General features: G+C 48.2%; 2 protein-coding genes across 2 annotated transcripts in view; one reads left to right on the top strand and one right to left on the bottom strand.

Annotated features, from left to right (window-relative positions):
• Nucleotides 1-844: 844 nt before the first annotated feature.
• OTOP3 (otopetrin 3) lies at nucleotides 845-6,539 on the top strand. The gene is made up of 6 exons (XM_058038992.1): nucleotides 845-1,229; nucleotides 2,286-2,422; nucleotides 3,174-3,232; nucleotides 3,784-3,902; nucleotides 4,717-5,657; nucleotides 6,369-6,539. Exons 1-6 carry the CDS (start codon nucleotides 845-847, stop codon nucleotides 6,537-6,539), a joined length of 1,812 nt encoding a protein of 603 aa, XP_057894975.1.
• Nucleotides 6,540-8,515: 1,976 nt separating this feature from the next.
• The window catches only part of HID1 (HID1 domain containing), a 28,041-nt gene continuing 20,039 nt past the window's right edge, over nucleotides 8,516-16,517 (bottom strand). Inside the window, exons 12-19 of the mRNA XM_058038883.1 lie at nucleotides 16,308-16,386; nucleotides 15,590-15,754; nucleotides 14,245-14,472; nucleotides 13,633-13,766; nucleotides 12,068-12,148; nucleotides 11,591-11,682; nucleotides 11,120-11,278; nucleotides 8,516-10,666 (exon numbers count right to left, since the gene is read on the bottom strand). Of these exons, the coding sequence (XP_057894866.1) occupies nucleotides 10,603-10,666; nucleotides 11,120-11,278; nucleotides 11,591-11,682; nucleotides 12,068-12,148; nucleotides 13,633-13,766; nucleotides 14,245-14,472; nucleotides 15,590-15,754; nucleotides 16,308-16,386 (1,002 nt within the window). The 3' untranslated portion in view covers nucleotides 8,516-10,602. The remainder of the gene's footprint in view (nucleotides 10,667-11,119; nucleotides 11,279-11,590; nucleotides 11,683-12,067; nucleotides 12,149-13,632; nucleotides 13,767-14,244; nucleotides 14,473-15,589; nucleotides 15,755-16,307; nucleotides 16,387-16,517) is intronic.

Here is a 16,517-nt window from a genome sequence, read left to right as displayed (position 1 = left end):
AGCAAGATTTCCCTCTCAAGAGCAGTACAGCCGTACCAAGATTTTACTGGCAGATGGATGGAAAAGCTCCCCGGCTCTGACTGTCAACTTGGGCCCATCCCTCCAGCTCCTCCGTGTCAGTGCCCTCACGGCCTTGAGCTACAAGAGGAAAAGCAAAGAAAAACAGGTACTGATTGTTTCCCAGTCTCAGCCCACCTGGGTGGGAGTTTGGATCTTCTCCCAGCAGCTTATTCCAAGCTTTACAGATCCTTTGTTTATTCTCTCCAACTCTGCCACAATTTGTGTGACCTTTCAGGGAGCCTGTAACTCTCAGAGCCCAAAAACAGAAGGAAGAGGTTGGATCCATCAACTGAAAATCAAACAGTGCTGAATTTCAAAGCAGGTCTAAGCTTGCTCTTCATTTCCAGGTAATCCTTACGACAACAAAGGGCAAGGAGAAAACCTGAATCCAGGGCCGGAGAAGCTGTGAAAGGTGAGGGTGGGAATGGTTTGAGCACCTCTGGTCCCAGCAGCCCCTGGTACTGTGGGGCAGGTACAGGTATCAGACACCCACTTTAATCCCGTGTTTCTGGACAGGTTTTGGCAGAAGGGCCTTTCCCCAGTGCCCTGCAATGACTCTGTCCACTGGGAAAGTTTTCATGCTTAACCTGGGCTAAAAACCAATCTCCTTTTCCCCTTCATCCAGCTTCTGGAGAAGGAAGGAAAAGCTGCAAAGCAAGGAAGGGAGGTCACCACACAGTGAAGTGGCCTTCACAGCAGAGCATACAGCCTCCCATCTCAGCACATCCCCACTTTAAACCTTCCCTGTTTTCAATGCAGGAGGTGGTCCCCAGGCAGATGAGCCATGTCTCACAAGAAAGACTCCAAGCCCTGCCATCACTGCCAGAGCAGATCAGCATCACTCCCAGCAGACACCACCACGATCCACTATGAGAAGTTCTGGCTGTACCGTCACTGCTCCTCAGTGGAGCAGAGCCACCGGCAAGCTCAGAAGGCTGGGCAGCTCTTCTCAGGGCTGCTGGCCATGAACGTGGTGTTTCTGGGCAGCGCCTTCATCAGCAGCATGATCTTCAACAGGGTGGCCATCACTCTGGCAGATGTCTGGATCCTGCTCTCCGTCCTCAAGGTCTTGTGCGTGTTCTGGGTTATTTACTACCTGATGGGCACCAGCCGGAAGCCACACGCCATACTCTACAGGGACTCCCACGCCGGACCCATCTGGGTTAGGGGTGAGTTGTGCTTTTATTTTTTCTCTCATGCCTTCTTCCAAAGGCTTGGAAGGCAAAGAAATTCTCCCCCTGTTACTAGAAGAGCTAGAAGCTGTAGGATATGCAGTTAGGGCACTGGGAACTTCCCAGTTCTTGTCAGGCTGATGGGCACAGAGTGGAAGCAGAGCAGCCAGGAAAGCCTGAAACTCAGCTTTCCTTCAGCCTCCAGTCAAACTTTGCTCTCTGGTCCCTTCACAACGAGAAATCCAGGCATAACCCCTTTCCACGACAGCAAATGAGCACTGTGGGAAAAACCATAGGAAAGGTTTTAGGCAGGAGCACTTTGAGAAGTGTGTTTATCCAAGAGCACCAGTGGCCCTATGTCTCCATCATCCTCATTTAACATCACCGCAGCCTTGTTGCCAGGGAAGGATTCTTACCCATTGAGTCACATCCCAGTGACACCCAGGCTTTCCTGGGAGATTTTCCCTTCGTATTTGCCCCACTTTGAGAAATTACCCTTCCCGCAGCAGCCCTGCCTCTGGTCTATCGCGGAGTTTTTAATTAGGCACTATCTTGTTAACTAAGCATGGAGAATCAATTGAAGGAAGCTGCAAGGTACTTGTGTACCTAAAGCTGCAGAGGCATGTCCAAGGCAAAAGGGAGAAACAATCAAAGGGTTCCAACTACTGCAGATGGGACTGCTACAAGCCTTAGCAGACCTGTGGTCATTGCAGGTTTCCTCCACAAGGCAGAAAGCATGACCCTCCATTAACTTACCCCTGCCATTTCAGGTTGTACAGAAAAGCCCCAAACCCCCATCCCCACCTTCATCCAAGCACAAGAAAATACCTTGCAGTTTCCTAACACCTTTAACCAGTCAAAGCACGCAGTCAGGTTCAGGTTCAGGACAAAGGCTCTCCTTTGTCCTCCTCTCCTTAAATCGTAAGAATTCCAGGAGAAAGACTGCCAGCTCCACACAAATCCAAGAAGCACAAGGCCCCCTATCCCCAGACAAGCTCAGATGCTCAACAGACATATCTGGGTTTATTTACTGGTCCTTTGCTCTTTGTGCAGGGTCAGTGCTGCTGTTTGGCAGTTGCAGCATCCTCCTGAATGTGTTTGAGATTGGCTACAGCACAATCCTTGTCCGCTGCAAATCCAATGTGGAAATTATGTTCCCTGTCATTGCAATCCTTTTTATTGGCACCCAGGTACTGCACATTACCCTTCTGTAAGCTTGTCTGTTCTCTCTGTCCCTTTCCTGGGAGCTCCAGGGCTGGGGGGAGGCTGGGAGATGTGGGAATGTGAACGAACATGGGGCATTCTCCTGAGCACTGAAAGCATTAAAGCATCACACATCACTTCAAATGCTACCTGCACTCCCTGTGTGCCACCTAGAGAGACAGGGGAGAAAGATTCAAAAATTACCCTAGAAATACCTGACATACCATAGGATCCAGAGGAATTTGCTTTGAAACAAAGTACGAAGAGAGGAAATTTCACATTTTGCCAGAGATGTCTTTGCACCAGTCTGTGCCTCAGCTCCTCTTTGTACTTGCCAATCTATCCACCCAACAAAATCCTTTCCACACAAAGATATCTCACACCATTTTCACCTTGTTATTCAACACCACCCTTCTTCTTTACAGACCCAAAGCCATATTTGAAAAGTAAACTAATTCCCACCTCAGCAGCAAATACCCACATGAACAGGACAGAGGAACACAGAGCTCCGGGATGTGCATTCAGTGCAGTCACACATAAAAGCTGCCCTTACCCAAGGATGCCAGCACCTGCCTCAGCACTGGGGTGCAGGTGCACACATGTTCCTGCACCCTCACACCGAGGCAGCTTTGCTCCTGCTTGGACCTGTACCTTCTTTTCTACCTGTTTCTTTCCACCATGTGTGCAGCCAGCTGCCAACTTCACCCTGCTCACAGTGTTATTGTTCTCCACTTGCAGATTTACTTTCTGTGGCATCACTCTAAGGACTGCATTCAAGTCCAGCACAACTTCACCAGGTAAAAAACAAGGACAAAAAATGCCTTCTACTGCTCTAAAAAAACTTTTCCTTTCTGCTTGTGATGTCCATTATGATTCCTGCTAGAAATGTGTGCATCCTATACAGACCTTATATTTTGGGTCACACAGGAACCAAACTATGCGTGGTTCGGACCCATCCTCCCTCCACTGAACTGAGCTCACCAGCTCCCTTCAGTTTTCCTTTGTGCCTTGGAATGCTGCAAAGCTTCTTCCTTCCTCCCAAACGTCTTCCTGCTGCCTGTCTCAGGCACCAGCTCACAGACTGGAGGATGGGGGGGGTCTCCCCATTCCTGTTACTGGGAGATGTCCCAGCTGAGGCCAGTTTCACCAGGCACTGCCTGCCCTGCTCCTTTGTAAATGGCAAGTGGGAATATGCTCAGGTGTGTTTATGCAAAGCCACACCCCACGGGCCTCAGGTAGAGTGGGCACAAATCTGTGCTCAAATCTGTGCATGGGCCAGCGAGAGGGGAGGGACACGCTGGCTGTGAACCATCTCCAGACACTGTACAAGTCCTGTGTCTCCTCCCAGGTGTGGGCTGATGGTCGCCGTAGCCACCAACCTTCTGGAATGGCTCCTGTCGGTGACCAACGACTCCCTGCACATGGAGATGGAGTCTCAGCTGCGCGAGGTGGAGCAGCGATTCATAGGCAAGGCTCCTTCCTCACATCCCCATTGGTGTTAGGCTGACACAGGTGACTTCTAGGAAAACATTTCACAGGATCACAGAATATACTGAGTTGGAAGGGACCTGCAAAGATCAGCAAGCCCAGTTCTTGGCCCTGTACAGGACCATTCCCAAGTAGTCCACTGTGTGCGCCAGAGTATTGTCCAACACTTCTGAACTCTGTCAGGCTTGGTGCTGGTGCACTTCTCTGGAGACCCTCTGGGTCTCAGTGATTCAGATATCTCCAGTTCCCCCAAATGCTGCAACTTCCCTATTATTGGAGGTTGTCTCGAGGAAATGGGCTGCAAGGGGAGAAGATCTTCACCTGGAGGGAGAGGATCTGCTGTGAAACCCTAAAACTGAGGTCTAGGAAAGGAAAAGCCCACCATGAATTAGCATTTTTGCTCACTTTTTCCTACTAACTGCAAGCACAGGATTGCCAGACTAGAAGAGGCTCATGTAATTGCTGTGGTCTTCTTTGTGAGGATATAGAGGAGTAAAGGGGAATCTAATATTCCAGGGGGAGAAACAGAGAAGGCTTTGTTGTGAGGGAAGAGGAGTCTCTCATCCAGCACCTGTGGTGTTGACCATAGATAGGAAAAGACATTAGCTAAGCTGTGTTATTCTGAATCCTCATATACTTTAGGACTGAGCAGTAGCCAAATAACTTCCTTGTGATCCCTGTTTCTGAGGCACAGACACACATGTTGTGCCTGTACTCAAGAAACTCCCAAAGACAGCCGTGACATCCAGGTCATCCCTCTCTTAATTGTCACCTTCCTCTTCTCAAGCTCCAGGCAATGAGACTGCCATGTGCGTATGCCCAAACACGACCATCTGCAGAGTCTTCCAGGAGGGCTACATCCTGCTCTACCCCTTCAACACCGAGTACAGCCTGATCTGCTCCTCCATGCTCTACGTCATATGGAAGAACGTGGGGAGAACCATCAGCCACCACCACAGCCTGGAAAAGAGGCCCAAATTCAAGCTCAAGGGAGTGCTCTTTGGGCCAGTGCTGGGCACCAGTGCTGTAATCATCGGGGCTTGTGTTTTCATGATGTACCAGATCCAGGCCGCCACCTTGGACCCCAGCCGCCAGGTCCTTGTGATCTATTTTACCTACTACATTGTGCTCCTGCCCCTGATGAGTGTGTGTGCCGTGGTTGGGACACTCATCCATGCCTTGGAAAAAAAGGAGCTGGACACGGTGCAAAACCCAACCCGCAGCCTGGACGCGGTCCTGCTGATGGGCGCAGCCCTTGGCCAAATCGGCATGTCCTACTTCTCCATTGTGGCCCTGATAGCCAGCAACCGCAGAGACCTGCTGAACAGGCTTGCCCTGGCCTACTCTGTCCTCATTATCATTCAGAACATCACCCAGAATGTTTTTGTCATCGATGGGCTCCACCGGCGGCACGTTGTAGCAGCAGATGAGGCCAAGCATGCCAGACGCTGCGAGCAGCACACGGTGGCTGCAGAGCTGCCTGGGGAAGAGGAGAGCACGCAGGACAGAGTGCAGGAGCACAGCCAGACACCTCCTGCCAAGGAGGAAAAGGAGGAAGACAGTAAAGAAGTGCAGAATTGTGAAGCCTGCCGCCAGAGACGAATGAGCGTGCTGGAGCTGGGACAGGAGATCCGGAAAGTTTCCCTGTCCTACATCCATACCTACTCTCACCTGACCTGGAAGAGAAGAGTATTGAGGGAGATCTCGTTCTTCTTAGTTCTGAGCAACATCATAGTAAGTATTGTGCTCTCTGCTCTGTCACAGCTCCGGCTGAGCCACGGTGACCTGTGACACAGACATGACCTCTTTGTCTTTCTCTGTATTCCAAACAAAAAACCTTTGCCCACTAAGTCTCAAGTACTGGTGAGGAAAGCCAAGACTGGTTTTGCTGATAATACCCCACCCTCATAATTAGAAAGTCTCTCTTTTACCCTTAGAGTCAAGTATTACTGTGTTTCATGGGAGGAGACAGCTACTAAGTCCTTACTAGCCAAGATTTTAGCCTCTGAGAAAACCCCCACTAGGCTTATTAAGGGTGTTTCATGAGACACATGAAAGAAAATGTCAGGTACCAGCATTAAGTCTCTGTAAACATGAGCGTCCAGGCTTGAAACTCACACAATAAAGTACACTGTGGTCTGGGATCTTGAATCAACACTGCAGCCTTAATCCAGTGAAAACCCATTGCCCAGGGAAACAATGAAACCCCGTAGAAAGAGAAGCAGGCTGGGGCAGAATGGGGCTGTCTTTAGGTTTCCAGGGATTCAACAGGATTTGAATTAGAGCAAGGAGTCAACAGCATAACTGTGGGATTTTCCTTCTCCTCACTGGCAAGGTGACTATTGTGATACTCCTAAAATATTCCTACAACTCTTGAGATTAGGGTGCAATAGGGGACAGTTTGTCATCCTCTGACTTGTGTCTCTTTCCCTCACATCTCTCCAGCTGTGGATCATGCCCACATTTGGGTCTCACCCTCTCTTCGAGAATGGAATGGAAAGGTCATTTTATGGCTACTCCACCTGGTTTGTGATCGTCAACTTCGGCCTCCCCTTGTCTGTGTTTTACCGCATGCACTCCATCGGGGCGCTCCTGGAGGTCTACGTGACAGCCTGAGCCAAGCTGGACCCCCAGCCCAGGGGCTGGGGAGAATCAGTGATGCTGAACAAAGATGCAGTAAGCAGTAGATAGGCACATGGAAGCTTCTAAGATGTTTTCCCTCCAGTTTCTGCTTGGACTTCTTGTACAACATCACAGTGACTTTCAGAAGAGGTTCTTTAATGTTGTCCTTTTCCACCATAGAGAATAGACTCAAAGCCCATAAACAAACTCTCACTGCTCTCAGGAATCACACATGCAGTCAGCAGTCTGCCAGTGGATGCTGTTTGGCAGCAAATGGGACTTTACCAACTCCTATTGAGATCACCCAGATAAAAGAATGCAAGGGCAGCCTTCAGCAAAAGCAATGAAGACTGGCCTACACCAATTCAGAAAATCAAAAGCAATCAAAAAATAAAAGCTATTACATGACCTTGCCTTACTGAGAATAAACACTTCTTCCTACAGGCACTCCCAGAGCCTCAGGTGGGAATCACTAGGGAAGCACTGTGGGTGATCCTTACACACCACAGATGATGTTATCACTGGTGTGGACTAGCCAAGGTCCCATCCTTGTACAAGGGCTAGTTCAAGAGCAAGCCACTGCCACATCCACTGTGAATCTTTCCCCATCCCAACACGTTGGCCCTTGCTGCTGCCTTGCACACCCACAAACCTTTCCTGAGGTCACCATGCCCAAAGGAAGGCAGCTGCAGAGGTGCCTGATCAAAGACCCATTGGGATGTATTCCATAGGGATGCTTGCTTTGAAAGCATGTGCGAGAGCAAGGGGCTTGTGACTATGGGTCCAAATCCAGAGCTGATGAACTAAAATAAAGAGATTGAGTTTCCATGTGTGTCTTGTGAAGTCTCTGGGTCTGCTCAAGGTCAACTCACTTAAATTGTTCTTACATTCAGAGGTTGTGTGGGGCTCTGAGCAACCTGGCCTTGAGGAAGGAATTCTTGCCCATGGCACACGAGCTTTATGGTCCCTTCCAACCCAAACCATTCTGGGATTCTCAGTCTAAATCTGTCATGACCCTTACCCAAGCATGGCACAAAAGGCATTCTCATTATTGCTTCTGTTCCTTTGTAAATGAATCCCAGGATCAGTGTGGGTTTAGGATTAGAGCCTATTTATGGGTTTTTTGGGATTTGCTAGTAAAGCAAACTCTCCCAAGACAGTAACTGAGGATTCAGCATTGAGGCAGTTTTACTTTCTCTAAAACTCTAAGTGAGACTGATTGCATGAGCATGAACTTTGCCCAATAAGTGTTTGTATTTGGGCCCATGTCAACAGAAATATGTCATGAGAAATAACAGCTGGATAAATTAGGTTCCAATAAAGTTAATTATTATTCTCATGTCAGTGTTTGTACCATGGGATCCACAGGACATACATGCTAACGTCTGACCTCAAACCTTCTTTGTAGTGATTGACAGCCTGGGGACAAGGAGAGATGGCACTTTGTGGGCAAACCATGACTTGGATTTTGTCCAGTTTAATGGATAAAACACTGGTTTAAGTCACTGAGCTTTCAGAGAGCAGGTGACTTTGGAATGAACACTGAATACATGACTGAAGACATGATCTGCATGGACAGGAATGAAGCCCACCAGCTCCAACTCTCACCTCCAGCCACCACAGATCAGATAAACAATCAAGGCCCTCCATGTCCTTTCCTAACAGCCCCTAGGGCCAGGGTGCCTGTTTTACAGGTCTCAACTGCACAAAGGTTGTAGCACATGGTTCACTCACTCAGGAGACTTGATCCTGTTTGATCTTTGATGATGCTATAAACACAGAAATGGCCAAACCCACACAATTCAGGCTCATTTCCCAGAGTCAAATCTTCATTTTTGATTATAAAAAAAATTACCACTGCAGAGGAAGCCAGCCCACGGTCCACTAGTGGCACAAAAAAAACCTCAACATAAAACAAACAAGATTATAAACCTCCCTCTGCGGAAGGAGAAAAAAAAAGTACCCAAGTGCATGTTTCAGTTATCTTTATCTTTCTGTCCATAAGTAAGCAAAGAGTTTACAGTGCAAGTTGATTTCCACAGAACAAGGATCAGACTCCAAACACCAAGAAACAAACAAAAAGGCTTCCAGAGGAACTCACAAAGAAATAAAGCAGAAAAGAGAGGACGGAAGAGATCATGAGAACCAGCAGATCCATGGGAGGGAAGAGGCAAAGCACGTGGGACACAGGAGGCCCCGTTCCAGCTGTGAGGTGCGAGTGCCATACAATCAGAGTGTGGCCCCACCAAATCACATTCTTATACATGAGATTCTCCAAGTGAAACAGACCCTGTTCACACCTGAACAGAGGTGGGGTCAGGATGGGAGTAGTGGTGGGTGGCAAAGTGGGTTGGAGATGGGAAGCAGGTGGGGGAATAACCTCTCTCTATTTCACGTATTTCTTATCCTTCAGAAAACCGTTCCGATTTTATTTCACTTTCTACTGGCCTGGGACTCCATTCTCTCTCAGTGCCCAGAGGAGGAAACCACCTGACTAGAGGCCAGTGGGAGCCAGCAGCACACTGGAGCAGCTCTCTGGGAGAGGATGGCCATGCTGTTACCACTGCAGCTGCGAGGGTTAGGCCAGGGTTACAAGTCACAGAGTGTGTCACACTGTCCCTGTACTTAATGTGACAGACCTGTTTCCATGCAGTGACACTGCTGGGCCTAACCTGTGGCAAACAGCTCACAACCAGCAATCCTCCCAAGAGCCTGAATAAAAGAGCACCAAGGATTATGCTTTGATGGAAAGGTCTCAGTTCATGACAGGACCCCTCACATTTCATTGCCTAAAGACCACGTGGGTCTAAGACAGCAGCCCCTCCCAGCAGAACATTACATTTGACTCAAACCTCAAGAGTGTCTCCACTCACCAATGTGTAACCCCACAATGCTAAACCAAGCCAGCTACAGCAGATCTCCCACCAATTTCCATTCTGGCTTCCCAAAATTTACACATGCTTGGGACCCAATACATTCAAGATCCAATAACTTGGTCAATAAGCAAAATGCCCTGAAGAATTCAACTGTGCCTCAGCACTCTCCACTCCCTACTGACATGGAGATGCTTTTCCTCCTACAACTTCCAAATTCCTCCTACAACTTCCCTGAGTGGCTCCCTCAAACCCTTGCCTTAACAGTAGTGTGCAAAAGACTGTTCTGCTCCCTGCATTGCATCAACCTGCCAGGCAAAGATGGAAGGATATGGTTCCTTTCAAATCCAGGTGACGGCGTCCTTTCAGCCACTGGGAGAAAACTTAAAAGAGTTTAAGTCAGGTCTCTTCTCCTTGCTCTCACTGAGCCAGTCCCTTCATCCCTGTGTGCTCACATGGATTAAAAAGGGCTTTTAAAAGTAAGACAGGCTCCTTTGCAACAGTCCACCATGAAGGACAGGCTGCTGGGCTTGGAAGCCAAGGAAAAACTTCTGACCCACACCAACAAAACTTCTCAAGCAGCTTTCCAGGAAAGGACTAGAGAGATTCAGAACTGAGACACAAAGTTCTCCTTCAACATCATTTAGGTGGGAAAGACTTCCCTATATGCAGCTGAGACACCAGGGAGACACCTGCAGCCAGAAGGGATGCCTTGGAAACTTTATGGAGCTACATGGAAGTAACTGCAGTTTCCAAGCCCTGTCTCCTGCAGGAATAGCAGCTTCTCCCTTTGCACCCAATTTACAGCTAGTCTTTTTCAATTAAATGCTGACTCTGACCAGGGCAAGGACAGGGTCAGATTGGTTTCCAAACCACATCCAGAAGCAAAAGAGTAACAAAGGAGCTAAGAACAGTCTTGATTTCTAGTGCAACCACAACAATGGACAATCCCTTAGATATCTTTTACTCAAGGTTCGTGGTGAAGGGTGAGGGAAGAGAAGTGAGCTGGGGGGAGGGATGCCCAAGCAGGTCCCGATTAAAGCTTTAAATGACAGGGAGGTAAATGAAGTGATTGTCCTTTTGGTCTCTCAGCTGGACGTGAAATGCAGGAATAGCTGTGATGAAGCAGCACGCCACAGTCCTTAGATCCAGTGTATTTCTCTCAGTAGAGGTAAGTGTTCTCTTCAGACCCGTTGAATTTCAAACAGCTTAACATCTGTGTCATACCAGATGGGGGGATCCACATTCCTGAGACAGAAAGACAAGAGCCACTTTACTCCCTGTGGCCAGTTACATGGAATTCAAATCTCACAGCCACGATTACAGGAGCTGGCTGCACGGCGTGCCTTCAGCTTTGCATAAAAGGAAATCACTGGTTGAGAGACAACACACCTTACAGGGATGACAGTATCTACAACATCCCACAAAGCCAGAGCTTTGCATAAAATCTCTGCACCAGACCCTCTGGGCAGCTTTTCTATTCCCTGCTGCTGCCAGTTCCCAAACAAGCAGCACTCCCAGAACAACCCCCTTCATGTCACCCCCTCAAAGTTTAGGAGCAGCTGATACACCCAAGGGAAAAACATCTTCCTATCCTGTAAATGTGAGATAAGCCAGGGCTGGCTGAGGGCATGCAATTGTCTCTGTAGGCCTCCCAAAAGTCTGGAAAAGACCAAGCCAGGCTGCACCCAGCTGCTTTACCTCAAATAAATAACTCCCCACATGTAGGTGCGGAACCACATGGCAGTGCCCGAGTTTGCCTGGTACTTGCGGATGAGGATGGGGTGAGGCACTGGCAGCAGCCCCACCAAGGTGCCATGCTGCAGGAACTTGAGGATCTCCGACTCATCCGTGAGACCCCTGCCAAGACACAGACCAGGAACATCCTTAGCATGTCCCACAGACACCTCCAAAAGTGCTGCAGCATGAAGGACCAGCCTAAACAAACACAGACACTGAGCTGTGGCCCAGAACACACCCCCTCTCCTCTGGAAACAGAGGGATCAGACAAACAAGATGTCTGGCAAGCCAAGTAACAACTCTGTTGAGCCCGGGATGCTTTCAATTAAACTTTACAAGGTTTCCCTTAGAGGCCCTCCAAATTCCAACTCTGCCAACCTCACATTGCTCCTTAAACACCACACAGCCCTTCCTTTCCAAAAATCTCCTTACTTGTCAATGCAGATCTTCTCCACCTGAGGGACCAGCACCTGTAAGAGCCGCATGATTGTCTGCAGGGGGAGCTTTGACTTCCAAGACATCACCTGTAGGTGGGAAAACAGCAGGGAAATCAGTACACTGCATTAGCAGGTTTTTACAGCTGTCTCCACAATCTCTGCAACAAATGAAGTTTACAATAATCACAAAGCTGGTGGGTGAACTGAGTGCACAGGAGCAATACAATAAATCCTGGAGCACTAGAATTATGAGGCACCCAATAAGACCAGTGGGACATTGGTTTGAAACAGGTAAATAAAATATTTCTTTGAAGATGTCAGTAAACTAAAGTTCTGGAGCTTTGACCTCGAGTGTCTGTGAGGAAATGCTGCTCTTGGAAAGCCTCTGATGGCAGGGAAGGGGCAGGGTGTGTGAGGCATTTCTGCCACAACTCTTTCTCATTATTTATTTCCTGTGTCCAGATGCCCTTACCCAGTCAGGAGTTGGAGTCCACTGTCCACTGGAGGATGCACTGGAGAGACGCCTTCGATCCCTCCGGGAATGGGATGCCTCCTATCAATAAACATTATTTTTAACAAATAAAAGCAAACAAATGCTAATCACACTTAAGAGTAAGAAATACAATCAATTTCTGCTGATATTCTCCCCAGATTTTCTAGACCACTACTGGGAAAGACAACTCAGCCTGTCTCTAGAACATGTCAAACCCACCCGACCTTCATTCACCAAACCCATGTGCTCTCACCCAGAGAGTGGCAATATTTGATGAAGCTGGAGGACCCTGTGGAAGGTCACAGCTCCAGTCACCACTGTTGACACTGCTGGAACAATCCACAGTGACAGAGTTAAAACAGCACTGACAAGAGACTGTTCAGAGGGATGCTTCTCTCTTTTGGCACAGAGATGATATAGTTAACAGCCACAGATTTTTCAGCCTATGTCTACTGAGTATCTCTGGGATTCTTTATGTCCATTCTGGAATATCATAAAGAGCATTTTTCCAAGGGGAGGCTCCCAGTAACTCCTATCTAATAACTCTCACCTCTTGAGGAATGACACACTCAACTTGGCTTTCCATATTCATGGTGGGAAGGAGGGAAGGAAATAACCCTCTAAAATCACTGTCAATCTCTGCACAAGGTGAAAACAGAGAGGCTTTTTCCTTTAGCAATGCTCCCTGACCACTCACTGCTACAGCACAGAGCTGACTTTTCTACAAAACAAATGGGCACAGCACTTCCTTCCAGCAGCCACCCTGCAGCTCCACACAAATAAACTCATTCACTCAGCACCTTCTCAACCAGAAACAGCCAGCTTGGGGTAGAGCTGTGCCAGTGCTTTTCCAGCTTGGGAACAGTTTGAGCCAGCTGCTGGACACAGATGGAAAGACCCATGATTATGTTTCATGGGCTGCTGGAAGAAGAAAACCTTCCACAAGTTCTCAGTCAAGATCTCATTTAATGACAACATAATTGTGTGCTTAAGATGTCTTGCTAGCCACGGGCTTCACCTGGTACCAGGCAAGGCCAGGAAGGGTAAGAAAATTGGTCCTGGAGTATTTGGGATTTCTGTACATTCCAATTTATTCAAGGCCACTCTGAGGGCAGCACCTCAGCCTAGCCTTCATGGGAACACATTGGGAACACAGCACCAGTGAGTTAAAAGATTCTGATAGAGCTCTCCATCTCAAGGGAGATGAAAAAGCAGCAGCAGTAAGAACCTGAGTTGGAAACATCAGGATCAGGAGGTTTCATGGACATCCTCTGGCAACTCTGCACTCACTGCTCTGTCATAGTCTTTGTGTTGGAGAAAGCTCACTCAAGTGCCCCAGCTCTTGTGTCATAGCATAAACATGAAACACCCAAGATGATGCAACAGCCCTTCTGGACCACGTTGTGTCCCAGCACCCTGCACGTGTGCACGCTGCCTTTAATGCGATGCCCTTCTTTAATGGGCCAACACACCTCTTCTTCTAACCCCTCATTTTTGTTCACTTCACACCCAGACCTTCCCTGCACACCAGCATCCAGCCTTACCCCACTCCAGGACTCCCCATCACTCAGGGCTGCAGGTGGGTTTCCCTCTGGGGACAGCTGGGAAGCCTCAGGCTCCAGCGAACGCATGGTCCCATCCTCTGACACCTGGGACTTCTCCGTGAGCTTGTCAATCCCTGTGTTCAAAAAAAGAAAAGCTCAGAAACACAAGTTAATTAAATAGGTTTAAAAGCTCTTCTCTACCCCACTATGCACAGATATCCTGTGTCTCTGGTGATATTGGAAAACCTCCCCTTTCAGCAAGAGAAGCAAGATTTAGCTTTGATTTCACAAGCCCAAAGGAATTTTTCTCTATGAAAATGCTCCTTGAGAAGGAGGAGGAACACAGGTTCACGTGGATAGAGTTAACCTGAGACAACAGGTCAAGACTAGGACAAATGGTCTTATGGACACTAAGTCTGAGAGGACAGAAACTCAAGGCAGTTTGTTTGTGATCAGCTTGGGCCAACTGATCTGAAACTCACACTGAAAGGCGGTTAAGTTATTCACAAATGTAAACTCTTAATCTCTCCACACCCAGTGAAAGGGTGAGTCCACACCATATCCCACAGAGAAAACAAACCTCTCCTGTCCCAAAGGTAAACTAAAGCTCACCTGGAGTAGCCACCAGACTGGCCTTCAGCGTGCCTGGCTCAGCAGGGGCAGCAGGCCGTGACCCCTCCATGGAGACCCCGTCCTGGGAGTTGGTGCGAGAAATGGGCTCGGGGGTTTTCCTCCTGCGCTGCAGCCCCTTCTGGATGGCCTGCGCGTCCGTGGGCAGGTTGGCCAGCTGGTGAAACACGTTCCGCTTGCGGATCACGGCGTAGACCAGATTGGAGTTCCCTGGGAATCACAGCAACAAAACGAGCAGAGAAGTAAGGCTCAAAGAGCTCTGCCAGCCCAGCACAGCTCGCTGGCTACACAAAGCCTGACTGCTCCCACCCACAAAGGCAGTGGCACGGGAAAGAAAGAGCAGAGCTCAATATCCTCTTATCCATTACAAAGCAGTACAGAAAATTCAGTGAAATCCTTCCTAGGCTGGAAAGCTGACAAGAAATGGTTTGGTGAGGGATATTCAAACAGCTGAGAAGAAAAAGGACAGTTTAAACCACATATTAGCATCTATTTTGGAAGAAAAGGTTACTAGCCAAGGTTAAACATTCCTCCATCTTCAAAAGAACTCACAAAACAAATCAGGGCATTTAATCTGAGACACAGGCTTGAAATAGCAAAGCCAAAAGGTCAGAATTCTTACTGCCTGCAAGATAGCACAGAACAGAATGAAACCATCCTCTAATATAAAACACAAATTACACCCACAAAGGCTGCTTTTGGATTTGGCAATTGCCACATGCAAGATTCCTATCAGGGAAGCAGAATGGCCATTCCTGATTAGCAAATTTAAAGCAAAACACTAAATTTTGACCAGGTTTTGGGGCCTTACTTTATTATTTATTAGGCAAAAGACTGTTATGCTATTAACAGGGAAAACATAAGGCATTTCCTGGAAAGTAGCAAATATCAGAACTTTCTTTGGATGAGGTGGTTTGGTCTTAAGCCCCCAGAGATTTGTAAAAGCAGAACTGAGAGGCACTTGAAAATTGTTTTGCCCCATCACGTACATTGCTGAGCAACACGAGCAGTTTCACAGCAATATCCAGCCAGTCACAACTTATGAGTTACACACTCACTTTTTGTTTCTTTTCCTCTCTGTGCATCTCACCTTCTGCAGGAGGGCTGAGGTTATGCTGATAATTAGCTACCATCTTATTTTGTTCTAACTAAATCTGCCTGGGCCAGGACCCAATGGTGATTATCTACTAACCCAACTTATCAGTCCTATATAGCTCATTTCTACACTTCTCACCTCCTCTCATCTCCTTGGACTTCCTCTGAACTTCCATCTGACATTCTCTTGGACTAAACTAGTGCAAACCCACTAAATAAAGCAGTCTGTTACCATCAAACTGGTACTGAATGATGTTGTTGAAAACTTCCAGCAAGAAGAAAACAAGATGGTGGTTCTGGACAGCAGAGAATAGGAACCAGGTGGTGGAAAAAGCCTCCAAGAGATGCAGTAACTTGTTAGCAGCCACCATGGAGAGAGACTTCAGGTATGGAGACACTGTGGGAGGCAAAGCAAATGAAAACTAGGGAAAGAACCAAGGTGTATATATTCTCAAAAATACACCACTAAAAATGTCGCTTTTATGACCTTCCCACCCTTGCACAAATGGTTCCACAGAAACATTTCCAAATACAAAGCAAATGAAACAGAGATATTGCCTGGTAAAATGAGGCATTGCTGGTTTTAGAAGATTTTGTTTAGGCTTACACTAGTAACACCATCTCTGCTGTGCCTCCTGAAAAGCTTCACAGCTGGAGGCACCTGGGCACTCACTAAGTCCAAGGGAAGCACCACCACTGTGAGGAGGTGGCACTCCCTGCTGGAAAGGGACAGTACTGCCAACTGCCCTCACCAGGCCTGCTGGCAAATGTCCTGTTGCCTCCCCAAGGGAGCTCCAGGACTCTGCTCTCCCTCCTTCTGCCCCAGCTGACCATGCAGGCAGATCTTATCTGCACTGGTCAGTGCCCTCCAGCAGCAGGGGAGCACAGAGAGGGGCACAGGGCAGTGAGAGCACTGTGAGCTGTGGTTCCTCCCCCCACACAGTGCTCACCGTTCACAACGATGGTGAGCAGGCAGTCGAAGAGGGGCTGCAGCCGCTGGTGCCCGCTGGTGATGATCTTGTGAAAGACCTGTGGAAGGAAGGAGCTCTTGAGCAAGGCAGCACCTTACTGAAAGCACCCTCTCAACCAAAACCAGTGCCACCCCCACACTAATCGCTTCCTGACACCATTCCTACCTAGGCAGGGCCCTGCACACTCCA

The sequence above is a fragment of the Melospiza georgiana genome, chromosome 21, assembly GCF_028018845.1.
Source record: "Melospiza georgiana isolate bMelGeo1 chromosome 21, bMelGeo1.pri, whole genome shotgun sequence".
In the NCBI taxonomy this organism is placed as follows: domain Eukaryota; kingdom Metazoa; phylum Chordata; class Aves; order Passeriformes; family Passerellidae; genus Melospiza; species Melospiza georgiana.
This window is presented reverse-complemented; position numbering and strand designations above follow the sequence as displayed.